Source organism: Nelumbo lutea, chromosome 7 (assembly GCF_056320005.1).
Source record: "Nelumbo lutea isolate HS-2025 chromosome 7, American lotus-T2T, whole genome shotgun sequence".
NCBI classification, from domain to species: domain Eukaryota; kingdom Viridiplantae; phylum Streptophyta; class Magnoliopsida; order Proteales; family Nelumbonaceae; genus Nelumbo; species Nelumbo lutea.
In genome coordinates, this window is record NC_142690.1 from 7,574,764 (window position 1) to 7,594,750 (window position 19,987).

The 19,987-nt window shown below is 38.8% G+C and overlaps 1 protein-coding gene across 2 annotated transcripts in view; it reads left to right on the forward strand.

Moving 5' to 3' along the window:
* The window catches only part of SMC5 (structural maintenance of chromosomes 5), a 68,101-nt gene that overhangs the window by 47,736 nt on the left and 378 nt on the right, over positions 1-19,987 (forward strand). For both annotated transcript variants that reach the window (XM_088953670.1, XM_088953671.1), the window contains exons 20-29: positions 6,086-6,158; positions 8,219-8,322; positions 16,984-17,100; positions 17,171-17,248; positions 17,529-17,628; positions 17,717-17,771; positions 17,885-17,933; positions 18,026-18,113; positions 18,217-18,289; positions 19,806-19,909. In XM_088953670.1, the coding sequence (XP_088809796.1) occupies positions 6,086-6,158; positions 8,219-8,322; positions 16,984-17,100; positions 17,171-17,248; positions 17,529-17,628; positions 17,717-17,771; positions 17,885-17,933; positions 18,026-18,113; positions 18,217-18,289; positions 19,806-19,909 (841 nt within the window). The remainder of the gene's footprint in view (positions 1-6,085; positions 6,159-8,218; positions 8,323-16,983; positions 17,101-17,170; positions 17,249-17,528; positions 17,629-17,716; positions 17,772-17,884; positions 17,934-18,025; positions 18,114-18,216; positions 18,290-19,805; positions 19,910-19,987) is intronic.

The window sequence follows — 19,987 nt, forward strand, 5'->3', positions numbered from 1 at the left end:
TTGGGCTTCCCTCTAGGGGCTTGGTACAAAGGCGGCTCATAGAATCAGGAATGCAATATGTTTTACATCACATTAGCTACTTGAAGTAATGCAATTGAGGAAAAAAAGAGATTGTGGGTTTTACATGCTTGAAAATGCTTTATATATGTTATTTATCAAATAAATTGCTTTATGATAAAGTTCAGATCTGTATACATGATGGTTTCAGATTAATCAGAGAAGAAAAGATAAAGAAGAAAGAAAGAGAAAAGAGGGGGAAAAAGAAGAGTGAAGAGAGAAATCTGGTTTGAACAGGAGAGAAAAATCAGTCCTCTAGTCGGCCAGGATGTATTAATATTTCTATTTTCCAATACAAAATGACTCTTGTGCCCCTACTTAAGTATGGGACACATCATTTAACTCAGTATTACACCTCATATTAAACATAAACAAAAGGACTAATCTACCCCTACATAATTAACACTAACACTCCCCTTCAAGCTGGAGAGTATATATCATATAATCTCAACTTGTTACATATGTAGTATACTCTTGCCTGACTCAACCCTTTGGTGAACAGATCTGCCCATTGGCTTCCTGTGTTAACATAAGTTGTACTTATTACTCCACTAAGAACCTTCTCTCTCACAAAGTGGCAATCAACTTCGATATGTTTTGTTCTCTCATGAAAGACTAGATTGGAGGAAATGTGAACAGCAGCTTGGTTGTCACAATAAAGCTTCATCAGTGTGTCAATTGAATACCCCATCTCCTATAGAAGGTTCTTCAACCACACCAGCTCATAAGTTGTATGTGCCATGGGCCCATGGCTATGTGTTTAGCTTCTGCACTACTTCTTGCCACCACTGTCTGTTTCTTACTCTTCCATGTCACCAAGTTACCCCCAAGAAAGGTACAATAACCTGTAGTCGACCTTCTATCAGGTACAGAACCAACCCAATCAGCATTGGTGTACCTTTCTATTTCAAGTTTTCCTCCACTCTTGTATATCAAACCACGACCCGGAGCACCTTTCAAGTACCTTACAATCCTTAGAACTGCATCCCAATGAGGAACCTGAGGATTCTGCATAAATTGACTCATCACACCAACTGCAAATGAAATATTTGGTCGAGTGATAGTTAGGTAGTTTAGTTTACCCACTAACCTTTTGTACCTTCCTGGATCTTCAAACTCTTCACCCATATCTCTACTCAACTTAACATTCAATTCCATAGGTGTTTCAGCTGGTTTGGCACCCAACAACCTTGTCTCATCCAGTAGATCAAGGACATACTTCCTCTGGCACAAATTAATACCATGTTTGGACCTTGCTACTTCTATCCCTAAGAAATATTTTAGTTTGCCAAGATCCTTTGTCTGGAAGTGATCATGCAAAAAAGTCTTCAACCTATCAATCCTAAACCTATCACTACCAGTAATAACAATATCATCCACATATACCACCAACAAAATCTTCCCAGCATAAGAATCATAACTAAATACTGAATGGTCGATTTGACACTATTTCATGCCAAACTTTTTCACTACAATGAACCTTCCAAACCATGCACAAGGGGATTGTTTAAGTCCATAAATAGCTTTCTTGAGCTTAAACACTTAACCATCCTCCCATGAGCAACAAACCCGGGCAGTTGCTCCATGTATACCTTCTCAAGAAGACCACCATGCAAGAAAGCATTCTTGATATCAAGCTGAAACTAGGGCCAATCATACATAGCAACAAGGGAGATCAAAACACAAACAAAACAAATATTGGCAACAAGAGAGGTCTCTATGTAGTCAATACCATATAACTATGAATAACTCTTGGCAATGAACCGAGCTTTCAATCTCTCAACACTACCATTAGGCAAATACTTGACTGTGTAAACCCACTTACACCACATTATTATGAGCCACCCCGGAGAGATCTTTCAATCTCTCAACCGAGCTTTCTAAATATTGCTGAAATGGTGTATAAAAATATTCTCAACCATTATCTGAAAGTAGGATCTTAATATGGACACCAAATTGAGTGCGGATTTCAGCATGAAACTTTTGGAAAATAGAAAATAATTCACTTCTTTCATAAGATAAAGCCATGTCATCATTGAATAATCATCAACAAAAATGACAAAGTACTTGTATCCATTGTGTGACACTATTTTATTTGGACCCCAAATGTCTAAATGGACCAAAGAAAAAGGATTTGATAAACGATACTCGACTCTAGGACTAAAGGAAACCCGGCGATGTTTCCCATACTGACACGACTCACAATCCATAGTAGAAAGACGACTCAATGTTGGAACAAGTTGCTTCAAAGCCTTAAGAGACGGATGACCAAGTCTACAATGCCACTGGAGAGGGGAGAGAGACGACTGAAGAGTTGTTGATGAACCACCACCACTAGCACCATCAATCGGAGGCATTAAAACATTGCTATCAACTACCTTAGTGTTTGGGTCAATAGGAGTTTCAATTGGTTTAGTTCGTAGTAAGCATGAATCCAACAAATCAAGCACATACTTCCACTGTGAAGGGAGATTCCCCACTGAGACCTTGCCACCTCAATTCCCAAGAAATCAAGTCCTTGGTTTGGAGTTGTTGTTCCAAAAGCTATTTCAACTTATCGATTCCTCATGTATCGCTCTTTGTAATAATATATCAACATATACTACAAGAAAATCTTGCGTAATGAAGTATCTCTACTAAAGACTGAGTGATCAACACCAGTGTTTTAAAAGGTGTGGGAGGCGTATGCCCGGAGGCGCTCCTAAATGGCCCTGAGGCATATGACAAAGGCACTAACACCTTTGAGGCGTATGCCTCATGTGCAAGAGGTGTACGCCTCATGCGCTTTTTTCATGAGGCGTGCTAGAGGCGTATGCCTCATGTGCCTCATGCACATTTTATATAAAAAGACAAAAAAAAAGAAAAAAGGAAAACATGAAAAGAAAGGAAAAGAAAGGGAAGGGAAAGAAAAAGAAAGAGAAGAAAAAAGAGAAAAGAAAAGGAAAGGGAAGGGAAGAAAAGATAAGGGGAAAGAGAGTGGTATGCCCCTACCCCTTCAATTGGGGTCTTCGCCTTTCAACTAATGTTGTGCATCTTTATTCTTCTTTGTATAAAATATTTTTATTAAAAATAAAGAAAAAATGAGATCTCCCCTTCCTCTTCATCCTCTCCTTCCTCCTCCTAACCCCCCTCCTCTTAAGGAGACTTACGGCTCCTTGTGTTCGGGAGGCTTATGCCTCTTGCGTTCTGAACTACGCCTCACGCCTCTAGGTAGTGGAACGCCTCGTGTCACGCCTCCGCGTTTTAAAACATTGATCAACACTATAGTGACATGATCCAAACTCCTATACTATAACTAGGAGGATGATCAACACTATAGTGACATGATCAACGCTATAGTGACATGATCCAAACTCCTATACTATAACTAGGAGGATGATCAACACTATAGTGACATGATCAACACTATAGTGACATTGATCAACACTATATTGTCACGCCTCTGCATTTTAGACGATAAACCACCTTTCTAAGCCTACACACCTTTTCTACCTTCTTTTGATCAACATAACTAGGAGGTTGCTCCATATACACTTCTTCTTGAAGCTCACCATGAAGAAAGTGTTCTTAATGTCAAGCTGAAACAAAGACCAACCAAAATGGGAAACCAAGGAAACAATCACCTGCACAAAACCCATTTTGGAAACCGAAGAAAAGTCTTAATATACTATAGTTAACCCCATATGTCTGGGTGTACCCCTTTGCTACTAACTATACTTCATAGTGATCAACATTACCATCATGGCAATGTTTAACAGTGTAAACTCATGTGCACCTTACTATTTGTTTGCTGTGAGAAAGGAGGTGAGGTTCCGGGTGTGGTTGGATTCAGAAGTATGAAATTCTTCATCCATTATGTTCATCCAATCAGGGGATACAAATACAAGGGCTTTTTGAACAGAAGAGGGACAGATAGTGGAAAGAAGAGACACAAGTTGAGGGGGACAAATAAAGAAAGTGGAGTAGACTAGGAGATTATTGCAAAGAAAAAGGGCACATTCTCAAAGAAGGAAACATAAAGGAGAACAAAGGACTGACAAATGCAGCTTCGAGTTTGAAAGCAGCCACTTTGTGCAAAAAATGCCAAAGGTTAGGACTGTATCTAGTCCACCCCTCCCAAAACCTCAGTATAGTTGGGATCCTATATAAGGCATTATATTAAGTAAATTTTCAAAAACATACATTCATAATAAAAATATTGGTTATTTCTCCTACAATGTTATCCATTCAAGTCTTTTTATATTGGAAACGGTAACTTTCATTAAAATAACAGTTAAATACAAGTGTCAACCGTTCAGAGCATGATTGTTGACCCCATACAAATCTCAAATCTTACAATATAGCCCAAAACGAGCTTTCCCTGGGAGTCCCCTACTTTGCCAAATTGTCAGCTACAGAATTGGCTGATCTCCTTATCCATTTGAAAATTACTCCCACTTCCCTTTCTAGGCAAAGTATTTCCCTCATCTGTTGTCTAAGGGCCCATACACCCAAGCTTTTTGTCTGCAGCCATCCTATTAGAAGTTTAGAGTCTCCCTCTACCTCAAGGTTTTGATATCCCCATTGCTTGGCCCATCTCATACCTTAAGGAATCTCCCATGCCTATTGGGCAAGAATAAAGTGCTTGCATCCTGCCCTCCCCATCCTTGGAAATTCCCCCAACTCCAGAGGGCCCCAGGTTTCCCAATGAGCTTCCATTGAAATTCAATTTTATTCTTTGTTGTGCCGCAGGTGTCCAAAGGGGCTGAATCACACTTTGTGCAACTAAAGAGTTAGCCATACAATGAGGATATTACTCTCCTTTTGTTGAGAGGCAGGGAATAAATAGATGGGAATCTGTCTTTAAGAGAAGTATCCCCAAACCATACATCTTCTCAGAAACACACTATATTACCTGCACAAGCATCATACCTGATATTCAAGAGGAAGGAATGTAGTAAGATGTGAATTGCTTTCCAAGGAGACGACCGTGATGCCCTAGGATCAAAACCAGCACCCCATCCATTGTCTGGCATGCCATGTATGCTTATGATGGCCATTCAAGTCTTTATTTATCTATAGTTGCACCTAATTGTGGAATGCGGATACTTGGAAAATGTTTCCAAAATATATCTCAGCATATTCCACAATGCTTTAAATTACTTTGCCACATGGAAGATTCCCAGGTTGTTTAGAGATGCTCACTAAAATTGGTAGTAGCAAATCTGCATTTATAAGAGCAGAAAATGAATTATTTAAGATTGAGTACCAGGCTTTTTTATTTTTTCCTGTAAAGTTATTTTAATGTGTTTGCTCATGGAACTAGAGTAAGTTGGAAGATTTATTTTCCCGAATATCATGCAAATCTGCATTTATAAAGTATGTTTGCTAGCATGCAAATCTGCATTTATAGTTCTCCTTTTCTTCTCAAAAGCAAATGCATAGAACTTGTACCTCCTATTATGGGCATGATTCTGTTAATGGGATCTCATAGTGAAAAGTGTGAAATCATACTGCAATGATGAGTTGAGGAACCAAATGTTCTTTTAATATATGGTGTTCTAGGTTGCAGCTGCCATGCTAACCATTGTAATTAGAAGTGTGCACACAAACATGAAATATAACTGGGGTCTCTGGGTACCTATTTTCCTTACTGCAAACACTATAACATAGATTTGTGCGTGTTTATGCCTGTTTGCATGCTAGCAAACATACTTTGTATGTATATATGCTTATGTGTGTATATGTAGAGCCACAAATACATATTTGTTAGCAGTTACCTCTTGAAACCGATGGAAACTTACAAACAAAGATGTGTTGGCTGCAAATATTCTCTTAAATCCTCATTCTGTTGCTCCTTTCGACCCTAAAGTGAACTTTCTTTGACTTTGAGAAGATAATGTGCTTATATCTTTTCTTTGCATGATCTTCATATTACATTCATTTTGGTTTTGCAAACATACTCTGGCCAAATAGATGTCTGTATATTAAATTTTAGTTATTGCCTGATCATGTTTATGAAATCTCTTTTGCCTTGGTGATGAATTAGATAAAGGAACTGGAAGTCAACTTCAAGCAACAAGAAAAGCTTGCTATGCAAGCATCTCTGCACCTTGAATACTGTAAGTTGTTATTTTTAATTTTGAACTTTTATTTCTTTATTTGAACAAGTTTGATAGGATCAATAGTTTGGAAAATATTTAGTTTCCTAATGTTTTTGGGATCCAGCATTCCAGAGAGTTGTTTTTGTATTCGTTTTTTTTTTTTTTTTTTTTTGCAAAATTCAGATCTGTAGATGATTTGTCGAGTGAACAAGGTACAAAGTTTTCTTGGACCTTAAGTTGAATCATACCACTTTCTTTTGGGTTTTTTTTCAGAGATAGAACTTCTCTATTTTACATGGTTTTGGTGTCTTCCAAAATGTTTTTTGGTTAGTTATCCAATGTGAATTTTAGAAGTTATGGTCATTTTATTGATAGGGTGTTAGTGCATGATGGGATTGAGTTTAGAGTTTCTATCTTCTTTGAGTTTTATATGAAATAGGAAAATGAGTTAGCCAATCATCCATCCTATAATCTATATGTGCTTTTCTAAATTTGTTAGTAGAGAATTTGATTATAGAAAAAAATAGAATTGAGTTATTTTGAGCAATATTCTGTTGTCCTTCTCTCTCTGTTTCTTTTGCAAATGTAAGGTCTCATTTCATCTGCTTTTGCTTCCTTTATCCCATCTCAAACCTGATTTTTCTCTTCTTCCAAAAATGATGATTGTAGGACTTTTATCCTTCCTGTTCAAACCGCCAAGTAGCTAGGTTAACTTCCAAGAATGTACAATATTCAGAATAAGACCTATGATCTGTGTCTCTGTGACAGAATCTACCCCATGATCATTTTCACTTGCTTAAAACAGGGAACTTGACAGAAAGAGATTCACAAATTACAAATCATCTGGGAAAAGAAGTTCCCTAATAGAACATGGTCCACCTTAGTTCATTTCTGGAAGGACTATCTGTTGTTGGATCACTGGTGCTTGAGATCCATCAGGCCCCTCTTGAAGTGTTCATCTGCGAGGCCCATCAGACTCCTCTCATCCAGATGATAATCATTTGAGAGGAAAAAAATCTGATCTTGTGGAGTTGCCATTAGTTCATCAGACCTGTGTACAGATTTCAGAATTGAATAATCCCAACCTTCAATATCTCGTTAAGCACCACAAATATGGGAGAACAGATTTCAGAATTGAGCTTGACAGCTCTGAAGTAGTGAGGGTACAAAAACGCACAGCTTCCTTTATAGAAACCGGGGATAGCCTGCTACATTCACATTCTTACTGACATGCTTTTGAATCATGCAAATTGTCAAAAACCAGTGGTACACTAATAAAGTCAGTAAGCATTACTAGAGGATGGGCTGTAGGTGTGCAATTTGGGTAGGCTGGGCTTGCTTTAAGGTCAACTGAGGCCCAATCCCAAGGCTTGGATTTAAGGCCCAAACCCAGACTGAGCCAAGGTCAAGCCCGATGTGCCCAACCTGAACTGAAATTTGATACTCTCAGATTGGACTTGGGTTGGTCAATTGGCTTAGGTGAGCCTATTAGGCCAATGTATTAAAAAATGCACAAAATTTAAGTATCAGCAATAAAAACCATTAAACAGGAATTCTGTATATTGTGTATATATGTTGGGCCAGGTTCAAGTTTGTCCAGGATTAGACTGAGCTTGGGCTGCGTCTAGGGCTAGGCTTGGGCCCAGCTTGAAAATAAAAGACCAGAGCCCAGGTCCAGACTGAGGACCAAAAATCCAGGTCTAGCCTGTGTAAAATTTGGGGCCAGGTTGGTCTGGTTGGGCCTGCCCAAGTTGCACAACTGATAGGCATCCAAAAGATTAATTTGCCATCCTTTGATTTAGAGTTTCTCTTGGGAAAGCCAAAAAGCTACATGTTTTGTAATTCTTCAGGTGGTTATCCTTATTTTGAATTGAAATTTCTTTCTTTGTCGTTCAGTGGTGCAAAGGTATAAAGCTTAAATTGTTCTTGGTTTTTTTAAATTTAAATTGTTTTTGTTGTCACTTATTTCTTCTCCATGGTTCTCTGGTCAGTGTCTCAAATGGGGTACATGTGATGAGGAATTACGTATTGCTTTATGTTCAATTCTTTTTTACTTAACTAGTTTGTTTGTTATACAGGTAAGAAGGAGTCAGAGAATTGCAGACAGCAGCTAGCTGCTGCCAAAAGGCATGCAGAATCAATTGCCTTGATCACACCAGAACTTGAACAGGCATTTCTTGAGGTTTGGCTTTTAACTGAAATACTTTGCAGTACACTTCAAATCTGCAAATATATCTTTTATTGCTCTGATGATATTCTTAGATTGACTTGTAACTTCTGGAAAATGCTGATGGTAAATCCCAGCAAGAAGCTTGGGCAGCATTGGGTAACGACTTTTTTGGTGCTGGGAAGGGACTTTGTCCATTTGTACTGTTCTGTTCATTTTCATTAGAATGGCATTGTCATTTCTCTTCATATCAGAACGTCTTTTCTTCTCTTTTCATGTTTCCATTTCATAATGCACATGTTTCCATTTCATAATGCATATGTAGATGGACCAAAAGAACATGTACTTAGTTTCTTGAAAATGTGGGCATGCCTCCTTTGTTTTGCAAGGGTCTTTAGCATCCAAATCCAAGCCTAAATTTGAGATATTTAGGCTTGAAATCATATAATCCTGAAATACGACTTGAACCCAAGCCAGTGAGCTTATGTTCGTGATGGTAATACATATTCTGCAATGTATTTATGTAACCACTGCATAAGCATTATGTAATTACATGTTAAAATTTCCATGAACAGTTGGGACATTGAAGAATATCCAAAATGGCTGCTGATTAATAAATAAATAAATAAGCTATTTAGTGAGAAATTGTATCAGAAAATGGTTTAAGTGAAAATTTACAATTGATTTTTATTGGCCTAGCCTTTAGCATTACATATACTCATGCCAACCCAAATAATAAATAACTATATCATCAACATATACTATCAGGGCTGCAATTTTTCCTTTCCCTCTTTTCACAAATAATATGTGATCAGATTGACACTACTTGTATCCTATTTGTTGAACAACTACATGAAACCTACTAAACCAGGCCATATAATGATTTTTTTAACCTGCACACTTTCTGTTCATGTCCTTGAGCTTGGAAATTAGGGAGTTGTACCATGTACACATCCTCTTCAAGTTCACCATTTAGAAAGGCATTCTTAATATCTACTTAATGGAGGTCCCAATCAAGATTAGCAGCTAAAGAGAAAATGACTAATGGAGTTCATCTTAGCAACAGGTGCAAAAGTTTCTTCATAATCTACTCCATACACTTATTTTAACCCTATTACCACTAAACGAGCTTTATACAGCTCCACTGTGCCATCAGCCCTATGTTTTACTATGAAAACCCATTTACATCCAACTGGTTCCTTCCCCTCAGGAAGATCTACCAATTCCCATGTCCATTTTTATGTAAAGCAGTAATCATTTCCTTCATAGCATCTGTCCATTCGGGCACTAACAGAGCTTCTACCACATTCTTAGGAATGGAAACACTATCAATGGAAGAAAGGAAGGCCTGAAAGGAAGGTGAAATGTTCTCATAGGAAACAAAATGGGAAATGGGATGTTTAATGGTGCAAGACCTAACCTTTCCGGTGAGCAATGGGAAGGTCAAGGTCATCAGCAATAGAGGTATCAATGGCAATAGGATCAGGAACATGAATGGGAACCAAGGTACCTAGTTGGGTAGGATCCACCCCTAGAGAGTTTGATGGCATTGGTGGTAATGCTCCACAACTCTTGAACTTGGTTGGCCTTTGTGACGTCAAAAGAAAACACGAAAGGGAGTAGGACCAGGAAGTGGAGGGAGCTGAACCGGTTTTTCCTTATCCCTACACTGCCCCTAAGGAAAAAGAGGGAAGAAATAATCATTCTCAGAGAAAGAGACATCCATGGAAACATAATACCTCCAAGAATCGTGATCAAAGCACCGGTATCCCTTCTGAGTGATAAGAGTACCCCAAGAAGATGCAAGGAATAGCATAAGGGTCTAATTTTCCACGGGTGGGCACTAGGTTTTGAACAAAACAACGACAACCAAACACACAAGGAAGAATATAAAGAAGAGGAGCCTTAGGAAAAAGAAGTTGATGTGGGGCTTTGCACTCTAACTAGTGAGAGGGCATACGATTAATGAGATAGGTAGCATAAAGGACAATCTCAAGCCAAAAACGTTTCGAGACATTCATATGAATGAGTAACCTTTGGGCCACTTCAAGAAGGTGTCGGTTCTTTCTTTCAACAACACTATTTTGTTGTGGTGTTCGGGCACATGAGTTACGGTGAAGTGATCCACGCGAAGCAAAGAACTCCATTAGATCATTATGAAAATGTTCCTTTCCATTATCAAATTGAAAAACTTGAATTTTAGTTTGAAATTGGATGAAGATCATTCAATGGAAATCTTGGATATTTTTTTGTATTTCATCCCTTGTTTGCATGGGATATACCCATGTATATCTGGAGTAATCATCAATAGAGGTATTAAAATACTTGTAGTCACTCTCATATGGTAAAGTAACAAGGCCCCAAACATTAGAGTGAACAATGTGGAAAGGAGATTCGGATTTATTATTCTTTGAAGAAAAATGAGTTCTGCAATGCTTACTCAATTGAAAAGTTTGACATGAAAACTCTAACACTGACACTGACTTAAATAACTCTGGAAACACCATTTTTAAAGACTCAAAAGACAAATGACCAAGACGATTGTGCCATAAACAGATTTGACTCATACCAGACTAACTCTTAGACTCTATGACTGTAAGACTAGCCTTATTCTCTAGCATGTAGAGTCCATCCACCATATGTCCTCTACCAATCGTCTTCCCCAAGGCCAAATCCTGGATCACAGAATAAGAAGGGAAAAAAGGTCATTGAGTAGTTTAAAGAAGAATTAGTGATACTACTAACAGAGAACAAATTAATAGGGAATTTTGGAACATGTAAAACATTAGTCAGGGTGAGGCCAAAGGGAAGAGAAATTGTTCCTTGACCAACTATGGTAGAGTGTGAACCATCAACTAGTCTCACCTTGTCTCTTCTAGAGAGGAGGTGGTAGGTCTAAAAATAAGTGGACTTACCAGTCATATGTTTTGATGCTCCATAATCAATTACCCAAGGAGAGTCGAGGGAATGAGACAATACACGGAAAGTCGTGGCAGAGTTACCTAATGTAGATGCAAATGAAGTTGATGGAGGAGAAGCATCCATCTGACGAATTGCTCTACCATAGAGTTCTAAATGGTCACGGAAAGAATTAATAATATCCTCCCTTGGGTCAAAACTAGAGGTGTGTGTCCGAATCATAGTAGACTAGTAGTAGTAGGGGGCTGATTCTCTTGAGTAGCCATGTTTTCTATGGTGAACTTTCTTGGACCTTGCTGTATTGACCTCTTATTCAGATCTGAACCTTGCTTCTTACTCAATTCCTGAGTCCATTTTGGCTTCCCATGAAGTTTCCAGCATGTTTCACGGGTGTGTTAGGGCTTCTGGCAATGTGTGCACCATAGTTTGTCTTTGTCTTCCACCCTTTTTTGAAAGTCCCCCTTAAAAGGATTTCCTCCACCTGTAATAGCATTCCATTTCACTACCAACACAATTGCATCCCCTCTATAACTATTTATTAAATTTCTTCTACTTTCTTCTTACTGTACTAATGCATAAACCTCCTAGAAAGATGGAAGATCCTTGCTACCTAGGATCTGGACTCTGATGGATTCATACATAGGGTTCAAGCCATGGAGAAATGCAAACACTTTTTGTTGGGAAACAAGTTTCTTGTACGCTTTTGCATCTTCATCACACTTCCAGTCTACACTCTGATAGTGATCTAACTCCTTCCAAACAGAGGTCAAGTCTGAATAGTACACAAAAAGAATCCTCTCCCCCTGTTTACAAGTGAATGATTCCGCCTGTAATTGATAGATTTTTGCATGGTGACGTAGTTCAGAATAGGTCGATTTTGCCTGTTCCCAAATCTCATAAGCTGTTTTAGCCCACATAAAGTTCCTTCTCACCTGAGGTTGTATAAACACTAAAAGCCAAAACATAACCATGCTGTTTTCTTGGTTCCATCTGTCATACTCGGCACTCCCGGAATTAGGTTCTTTAATTCTCCCATTTATATACCCTATCTTTCCCCTTGAAGTAGTGTATAGCTTGATCCCCCTCGACCATTCTAAATAATTTAAGCTATCCAGGGGTATGACAGTCATAGGGAAGGATAAATCCATACCTCCACTCATTCCATTCTGCATTGAGGAGACACCAGATGTAGCAGAATCTTCACCACTCATAATCACAGTTTCAGGTTACACTCCAAGTGAGAACAAAAACCTTAGAAAGGAGCAGTCTAACACCCCCAAAAAAAACTCTTTGCACCAGGAGACTAGAGACAACTACTCCCCTCCTTTTCTTTTTAAAGCTCAGTTCTTCAAACAAAAAAGGTGTTGTTACAGCACTAACAGGTCATCACAGGCCTACAATAAATCAGGTATGGCTGCTGTCGCAGCATATACAGGTCCTCTCTTGACCTACAAATCAAATATAGCTGCTGTCACAGCATATAAAGGTCATCAACTCATCACTGACCTACAGTCTATCACAGGGATCAGCCAATCCCACAAAAAAGGAAAGGAGGTGCTGATCACCTCACATCAACCAACTGTACCTATTACAGGTTCTGTCCTGGCACACAAGCACAAAAAAATAAAATAAAAAAGGAGGAAGGTAGAGAGAGTACTTCAGTCCGATGCTGAAAAAAAATCTGGATCTTCAATAAACCACACTGTAGCTGGCGAAGGGAGAAGACAGAAAAGAGGCTTGCTCGATCTCCTTTCAGATCTGACAGTCCCGCTCTGATACCATATTGTCCAGAAGAGAAGAAGAAAGGAAGAGAGAAGATAGATGAGAGAAGAGAGAAGAGAGATGTGGAAAATACCAAAGTACCCCTGCAGTACTAAACTTAAAGATAAACAGCCTTTTAACAGGCAACAAAAGTGCAAGGGCTTCTAAACTCCTTAAGCATGAGGCACAAGGCAAGGTGTGTTTCCGAACAAAGTGAAACAACTTTTGAAATGTAAAATAAAATAAAATAAAGCTTCAGATATAAAAATATGTAGATATGGATTCTAAATTAAATAAAATCCGCATATAGACCTCCATATGATAATCCATGACCATATTTCATAAAAGACATCAATAATTCAACATTTATAAAAAGCAACAATCCAAATCTATAGAAGACAGACAAGTTACCAAACATGTTCAATGTTTTAGTAACTTAAACAGTTCAGCTATGTTCTATTAAAAGAGTTGTATAATTATAAAAAAGAAGGAAAAGAACCACAATCAATTAAAGGAAAAGATTAAAGAAGATTGTGCCAGACAGCATAGAGCATATCCTTTTTCCAGCAAATCAGAAAAAAGAGAAGGGGGATCCCCTGTTTGAAGGAGGAAAAAAAGAAATCAATACAAAACAGAACAGGAGGAAAAGAAGAAAGAAAGAATGAAAATATGTGGAGAAGATGGAGAAAGGTCTGATCCCTGTTTCAGTGAAGAAAGAAAGAGAGAGAAAAGTATACATACCTGCAACTAGTTATGATTTGTATAATCACTTCTTGCCTTTCAAGTCCTCTCAAGTTCTCAACATGTTCACTTTGTCATTCCCTTAGTCGCATTACTTAAGCTAGGACTTCAGGCATGTCTTTGCTTTTATTCCTTTTAAAGTCAGTACACTATAATTAGTGTAAAGGTCAGGCTACAAGCAACAATAACAAGTTTCTTTAGTAGTAGATCACAATACACATGACAGTATATAGAAGTAACTAAAGAAAAAAAAGTATGGTTGGGCAAACTCCTGGGTTGCCTTGTGCTCCAACCAAGGTGTGTGTACATCGATGCACCATGCTAGCACCTTCTGAAACTGTCATCACTCAGGTTAAAGCAAGGCTCATGTATCAAAATGCACCTAATTTGCAGACTCATAAATGAGGAGGGTGATCTCAGTTCACCTTTCTTTTATGATTAGAGGCCTAGTTTTTATGTCCCTTTCATTCCCCATTCAAAACCAATGACTGGAATCACAATTCAAAAGTTAGAGCTATCCAGTGGCTCCATGTTCTTCCATGATGTCAAAATTTTTTTTTCTCTCCCTTCAACTGGGAATCACATTCCCTATTTAGAAAATCATATTTTCAAGGATCAATCTTGAACCTTAAACTGAACCAGATCTGAACCAAAAGGAATGAGAGAGAATAATACCTGATACGGAGAAGTAATATCTCCCAATGAAGGTGTTCACGCCCAAGGAAGGATCCAAAGACTACTCCCACTGAAGATGGCGCAGTGCAGGATGGAGCAGAATCAGCAGTGTTCTTCCCAAGAACTCTGTCCTTCACAAGAAACAGCAGGATGGAACGTGAGCACAGCTTCCCTTTTTAGTCCTTTCTCAAAGAACTTATGTCAAGATCCAATCTTGACTTCTCCCACAGCTGGAGATCGAACTGGCAAACAGGGCGGCAAGAGAGTATTCGCAGGGTGCAGAATTCTCTCTTCTTGATTTCAGCACTAAAGAGGATCTGATGTGTTTCTTGGTCTCTCTCAAGGCTGCCGCCCCCTTCCTTCTTTTGTTAACTTGAAAAGATCAGCTCCTAATCCCATTAGGAGGTGCTTATCCAAATCATATTTGGATCAGCCTTCTCTTCTAGTGATAAGGATAAACCCTTATCTTATCTACAGATTAGATTAGCTTTATCCTAATCTTATTAGGAGGTTTCTAGATCTGAATCACATTCAGATCTGGACTCTCTGAGTGGATAGGATTAAGACCCTATCCTAACTGCTAATCCATCTCAGAATTCGCCCCTTTAATTAACTAAATTAATAGCCCAGTTCGAAATGGGCTTTAGGCCCATTAAGCTTATGTGCTCACTTAACCTTCCTAACTGCTGCCCAGTTGGGCTTCCTTGTATGGCGTGGGACCCAAGCATTGATCTACACATCAGCCACATGGGTTCGGCCCAGCCTTTGTTACAAGGCCTGGTCGAATACACTGTTAAGACAGTGCACCCCCTGAAACCCATCAAATAGGCTCTATGGGCCCAACACTTACCCTAAGTGGTCCCTGGGCCAAGCCACCTTGTAACACCCAGGGACTGTGGGCAGATGCAAGATTAGCCCATCAGGTATTATCCTCAATGGTCTTACACTTAACCTCTCAGCCCATAATGATCATACACTGCCCGATAAGAGAGGACCTCTCCCTCGGCTACAAGGAACAGTGTTGCACTCTCCACTTATATGGATCCTGAGAATTAAAACCTTTTTGCAAACATTTTAGAAACCATAATGTATATACTTTTATATCTCATATAAAATATACTTTGCAAAACAAATTTCAACGGTTGAAATCGGCTGCCGGCAGTCTTGGTTTCCAACAGTGAGAGTGCATCCCTGATCATTACCTTTGTTCGACAAAGGGGCTGATCCTGTCACTATGATCACCCACTCAGATGAATTCTCGGATTGTCCCAACATACCCAGGTTTTGACCCCCGCTAAGGATCTCACTGATTGGTACATCAAAGACAGCCCGATCCGACACCTAGTGCAGTATCATAATCGAGTCTAGGGGTCGGGTGTAACTTTCCAGTTTTGCCCATCAATCTCCATGGTCCAGGGCAATACTGGAAATCTGGTCCAGTTCAAAGATTCAATTAATCCCACACTGTATGTGCCTAGGGTCTCACCCCGGTAGCTGAGACAAGCCACCCCAACCGACTTGATGGCACCACAGTGTCAGCCTTGTCAGGATAGGTCTCCCCAGACCGACCCACTGGCTGTGAACATTCTAAACTAACACGAGTCTCAATAAGTGTCCAGTTTAAGGGTAATACACAGAAACATACCAAGGGAACATGAATCAAATATGTACTTTTATTCATTTACAATAAACTCATAAAGTACATCAATTTTGATTGAAGCTAAGGGCATACAAAACTGTCTAACATTACTGGCCGAAACACTAGCAAATGATCTGAAACACACCTTCTATTTAATCCATAACTGATATCAAGGACTAAAATCTCTTACCTTATCGCTGAAGTAACACCCATGCAAGCAGGAGAGCAGTCCACACACAACAGCCGCTTCACACACAACAGCCATACACGGTTCGGCCCTCTATTCTTCCTCTACTAGGAGAGGGCGATCTCAGAAATCACAGCAACCGACAACATACGACCTGATTGGAGGCATAGAGACCCCCAAGGGAAGAGGGCGATCACTCCTTTTCAGCCCTTTCCCTTATCTCCAATCAAACACAGAAAAAAAAAGAGGAAAACCCTAGATAGGGTGCGCAGAGAATGAACCCTAGGCAAGCAGAAATCTAGGCAGATTTAACCTGCTCTGATACCATGTTAGAATTCAGGTCTGCCATAGAGTTCGGCCTAACTGAGTTCAGTTATGTAGAAGAAGAAAGAGTGATAGAGAAAGAGAGAAAGAGAGAAGAGATAATTCTGGTTCGAACTGAAAGAGTCAACTTGACTTCTCCCATTCAGCCAGTAAGTATTTATATTATTATTAAAACATAACTGAAAAGACCTATGTGCCCTTACTTGAGAGCACATATTTCAACACAACATTACAGATCAGCAACATCAATCAATGTATAAAGACAGAAATACCCCTACACTAACAGGAACTATGCTCATTGCAAGCGAGTTTGTTGTTTCAGATGATTACTTTGTCTTAGAAGTTTGAAATATTTTACTTAAATTGAACCCCATTACTTTTTTATCCTTAAATAGTATAGTCTAAATATTTGTATCCCATGTCAAACCAGATGCCTGGTACTATTGAGGAATTGGAAGCTGCTATTCAGGACAATAATTCTCAAGCCAATTCTATTCTTTTTCTAAACCAGAACATTTTGGAAGAATATGAAACCCGTCAGCATAAGGTAATTGCTGCTGGATCTGTTTCTATATATGAGCTTGTGATGATTTATAGGTGCTGACATTTTCTTACAGATTGAAGCCATGGCTATGAAATTGGATGCTGATAACAAGGAACTAAAGAGGTGCTTGGCTGAAATTGATTCCCTGAAGGTAAGAGAGGTGTACAAGCGTGTTTTTGAAGTATATCATCACTTGTCATTTTGGAAGGCATAGTTATAGTTAGTATTCTGTCAAGAAAAAGAATTTTATTGATTAGGGACATAGACTCGCAGCATTTCTGTGTGTGGCAAGTTGACCACTCAAACATTCCATTCCTTCTTAACTCCATATTTTATTTGTATTTTTTGTTTCTGATCTGAGTTAATATGCCAAAATAGTCAACTATTTGCTTTACTTTTTTAAGGATGTTCTGATTGAAGTGTTTATGCAGGAAAGCTGGCTTCCAAATCTGAGAAACCTTGTTTGCCACATAAATCAGACGTTCAGTCGCAACTTTCAAGAAATGGCTGTTGCAGGAGAAGTTTCTTTGGGTATTTTGTTGAAACTTTCCTGCCATGATCAAATATACTCATTGAAAGTTCCACAGCCTTTCTTATTGGTTTTGGTGGTGCATTTCAGATGAGCATGACACGGACTTTGACAAATATGGTATACTTATAAAAGTGAAATTTAGGTAATATAATTTTGAGAGCTAGTTCCTACACTCTTTTGTTTCTAAGGCATTTTGGTTGGGGCAGCATGCTTACTTTCTGAAGTTGTCACCTTCCATTATATTGATACTGTCAGGCAAACAGGACAACTGAAAGTGCTGAGTGCTCACCATCAGTCTGGGGGGGTATCATAGTATACCGTACTCTTTGTGGTTTTTCATTTTGCGTTATGATATTGTTTTTCCTATACTGTAATTTGAGGTTTCATTTTTTATAGGAACGCTCTGTTTCTACCATTCTCTATCTGGTTTCACTACAAGATCTTACTAACTGCCCATTTCGTGTGGTTGATGAGATAAACCAAGGTAAATTAGCATATAATGCATACATATTTGACATGATTTTTGTTGAAAATTGTATACCACATGATGGTTTATCCCCCCACCCCCCTTCTTTTCTGTGGTTCAGGAATGGATCCTATAAATGAAAGGAAAATGTTCCAGCAACTAGTCAGGGCAGCCAGCCAACCAAATACACCACAGTAAGAACCAATTACCTTATTCCATTCACTGGTAAATTGCTGCTTGTCAATTTTCGAAGTTCTAAAAGTCAATCATGTCTGATCTGTAAATTACTAGGCTAGCTTGCCTAGTTTCTGCCTAGCACATGCAGGGCCATATTAGCACCAAAATGTGGTGAAATTCTCAAAATAAAGAAGAAAACAGAACAGAACTAGAAGGTAATCCAGGAAGCATGACATAGCTATGAGAAAAGGAAAAAAAAAACATCTCTAACTTTTTTTGAGTAAAATGGAAAAAGAGCATAGGCTACACAAAACGGGGGGTACCCTCCCCCACGCATCACTAAAAATGAACTGCCAACCTATACCCAATCAGCAGCAGAATTTTGCTTCTCTAGAAAGTAAAAACATGAGAACAACATACAGATGACAGCATCATAAACACAAATTGTGGCAATTCTCAAAAATAGTCTTGATGCACTCATGCACCAAGGGGGTCTTCAGCTCCCTTAATACCATCACCACAATCTTCGAATCTCCTTTAATAAAATTCTTTATCTATGAACCTCATCGCGACCCTATGAGCTTCAAGCGCCACCCAAGCTTCTGCAATATTGATAGAACAAGAGCTCACGTCCTTGCTTAAAACTGCAAGCACCTTCCCTAGATGATCCCTAACTTCTTCATAGTGAGGTTGGGTTTGCATAGCTCTTGTGAACTGCAGATAATGTGTCTTTTCCAGAAAAGAAAAATATGAAAAAAGACCCCAAGAGCATTTCCAGCAAGAAAAATGCTCTTAAGACTGCATTCAAGTGACAACTCAAAGTAACATTTAACTAAAAAAGGGCCTTTTACTCCCAAAATAAGAAGATAATAATTGGAAAGTTAATTTGTATCTATATTAGAAAGAGAGAGGAGAAGTGAAGGGTTCTCTCACCATGAGCTCACATTGACCTCTTTCTCCTCCCATCTCTCATTGTGATTATATATTTCTAAATTAAATTATTAAAAAATATAAGAAGTTGCTATAAAACACTCTTAGGGCTTAATTTTCTCTAATTAAATCCAACCTTACTCTTTAATAAGAACATTCTCACAACTCTCTCTCCTATTAAATCTGCCCTTCTTTCTACCCCTATTAAATATCCCCTCCAGTCCTCCCCTTCCCTATTAATTCTGCCCTTCCTCGTAAATCTCTCTTGACTACTTTTGACTCCCTTAAGTAAGGGTATAAATTAGAAGGGTCAGGTTAAGAGCCATGGCAAGACTAGCCCTAGACATGGACCCTGGCTTGGACCCGAACTGATTTCCAAATAGCTTTTTTTTTTTTTTGAGTAATGTCAAAACCCAAATTTGCCAACCTAAACCTAACCAAATTTCTATTGAACCCCATGTATTGCATGGGTTTACTTGCTAGTAGGACAATAAAGACCAACTGTCCTTGAATCCTTGAATCTATGGGCAACACTGAATAGGCCTGCATCACTTCCTATTTATATTCCTCCAGCATTTGACATTTGGTTTGTCACCATATCAGATGCTTTTTACTTACCCCAAAGCTGCTGCCAGACCTGGAATATGGTGAATCATGTAGTATTCTGAATATTATGAATGGACCTTGGATTGAAGAGCCTTCCCAAGGTAACAGTGCTAGTGAAGCAAGATTTATTAATTATTTATTTGTTACTTCATGCCTATTTTGAAATGTTTGTCTATTTC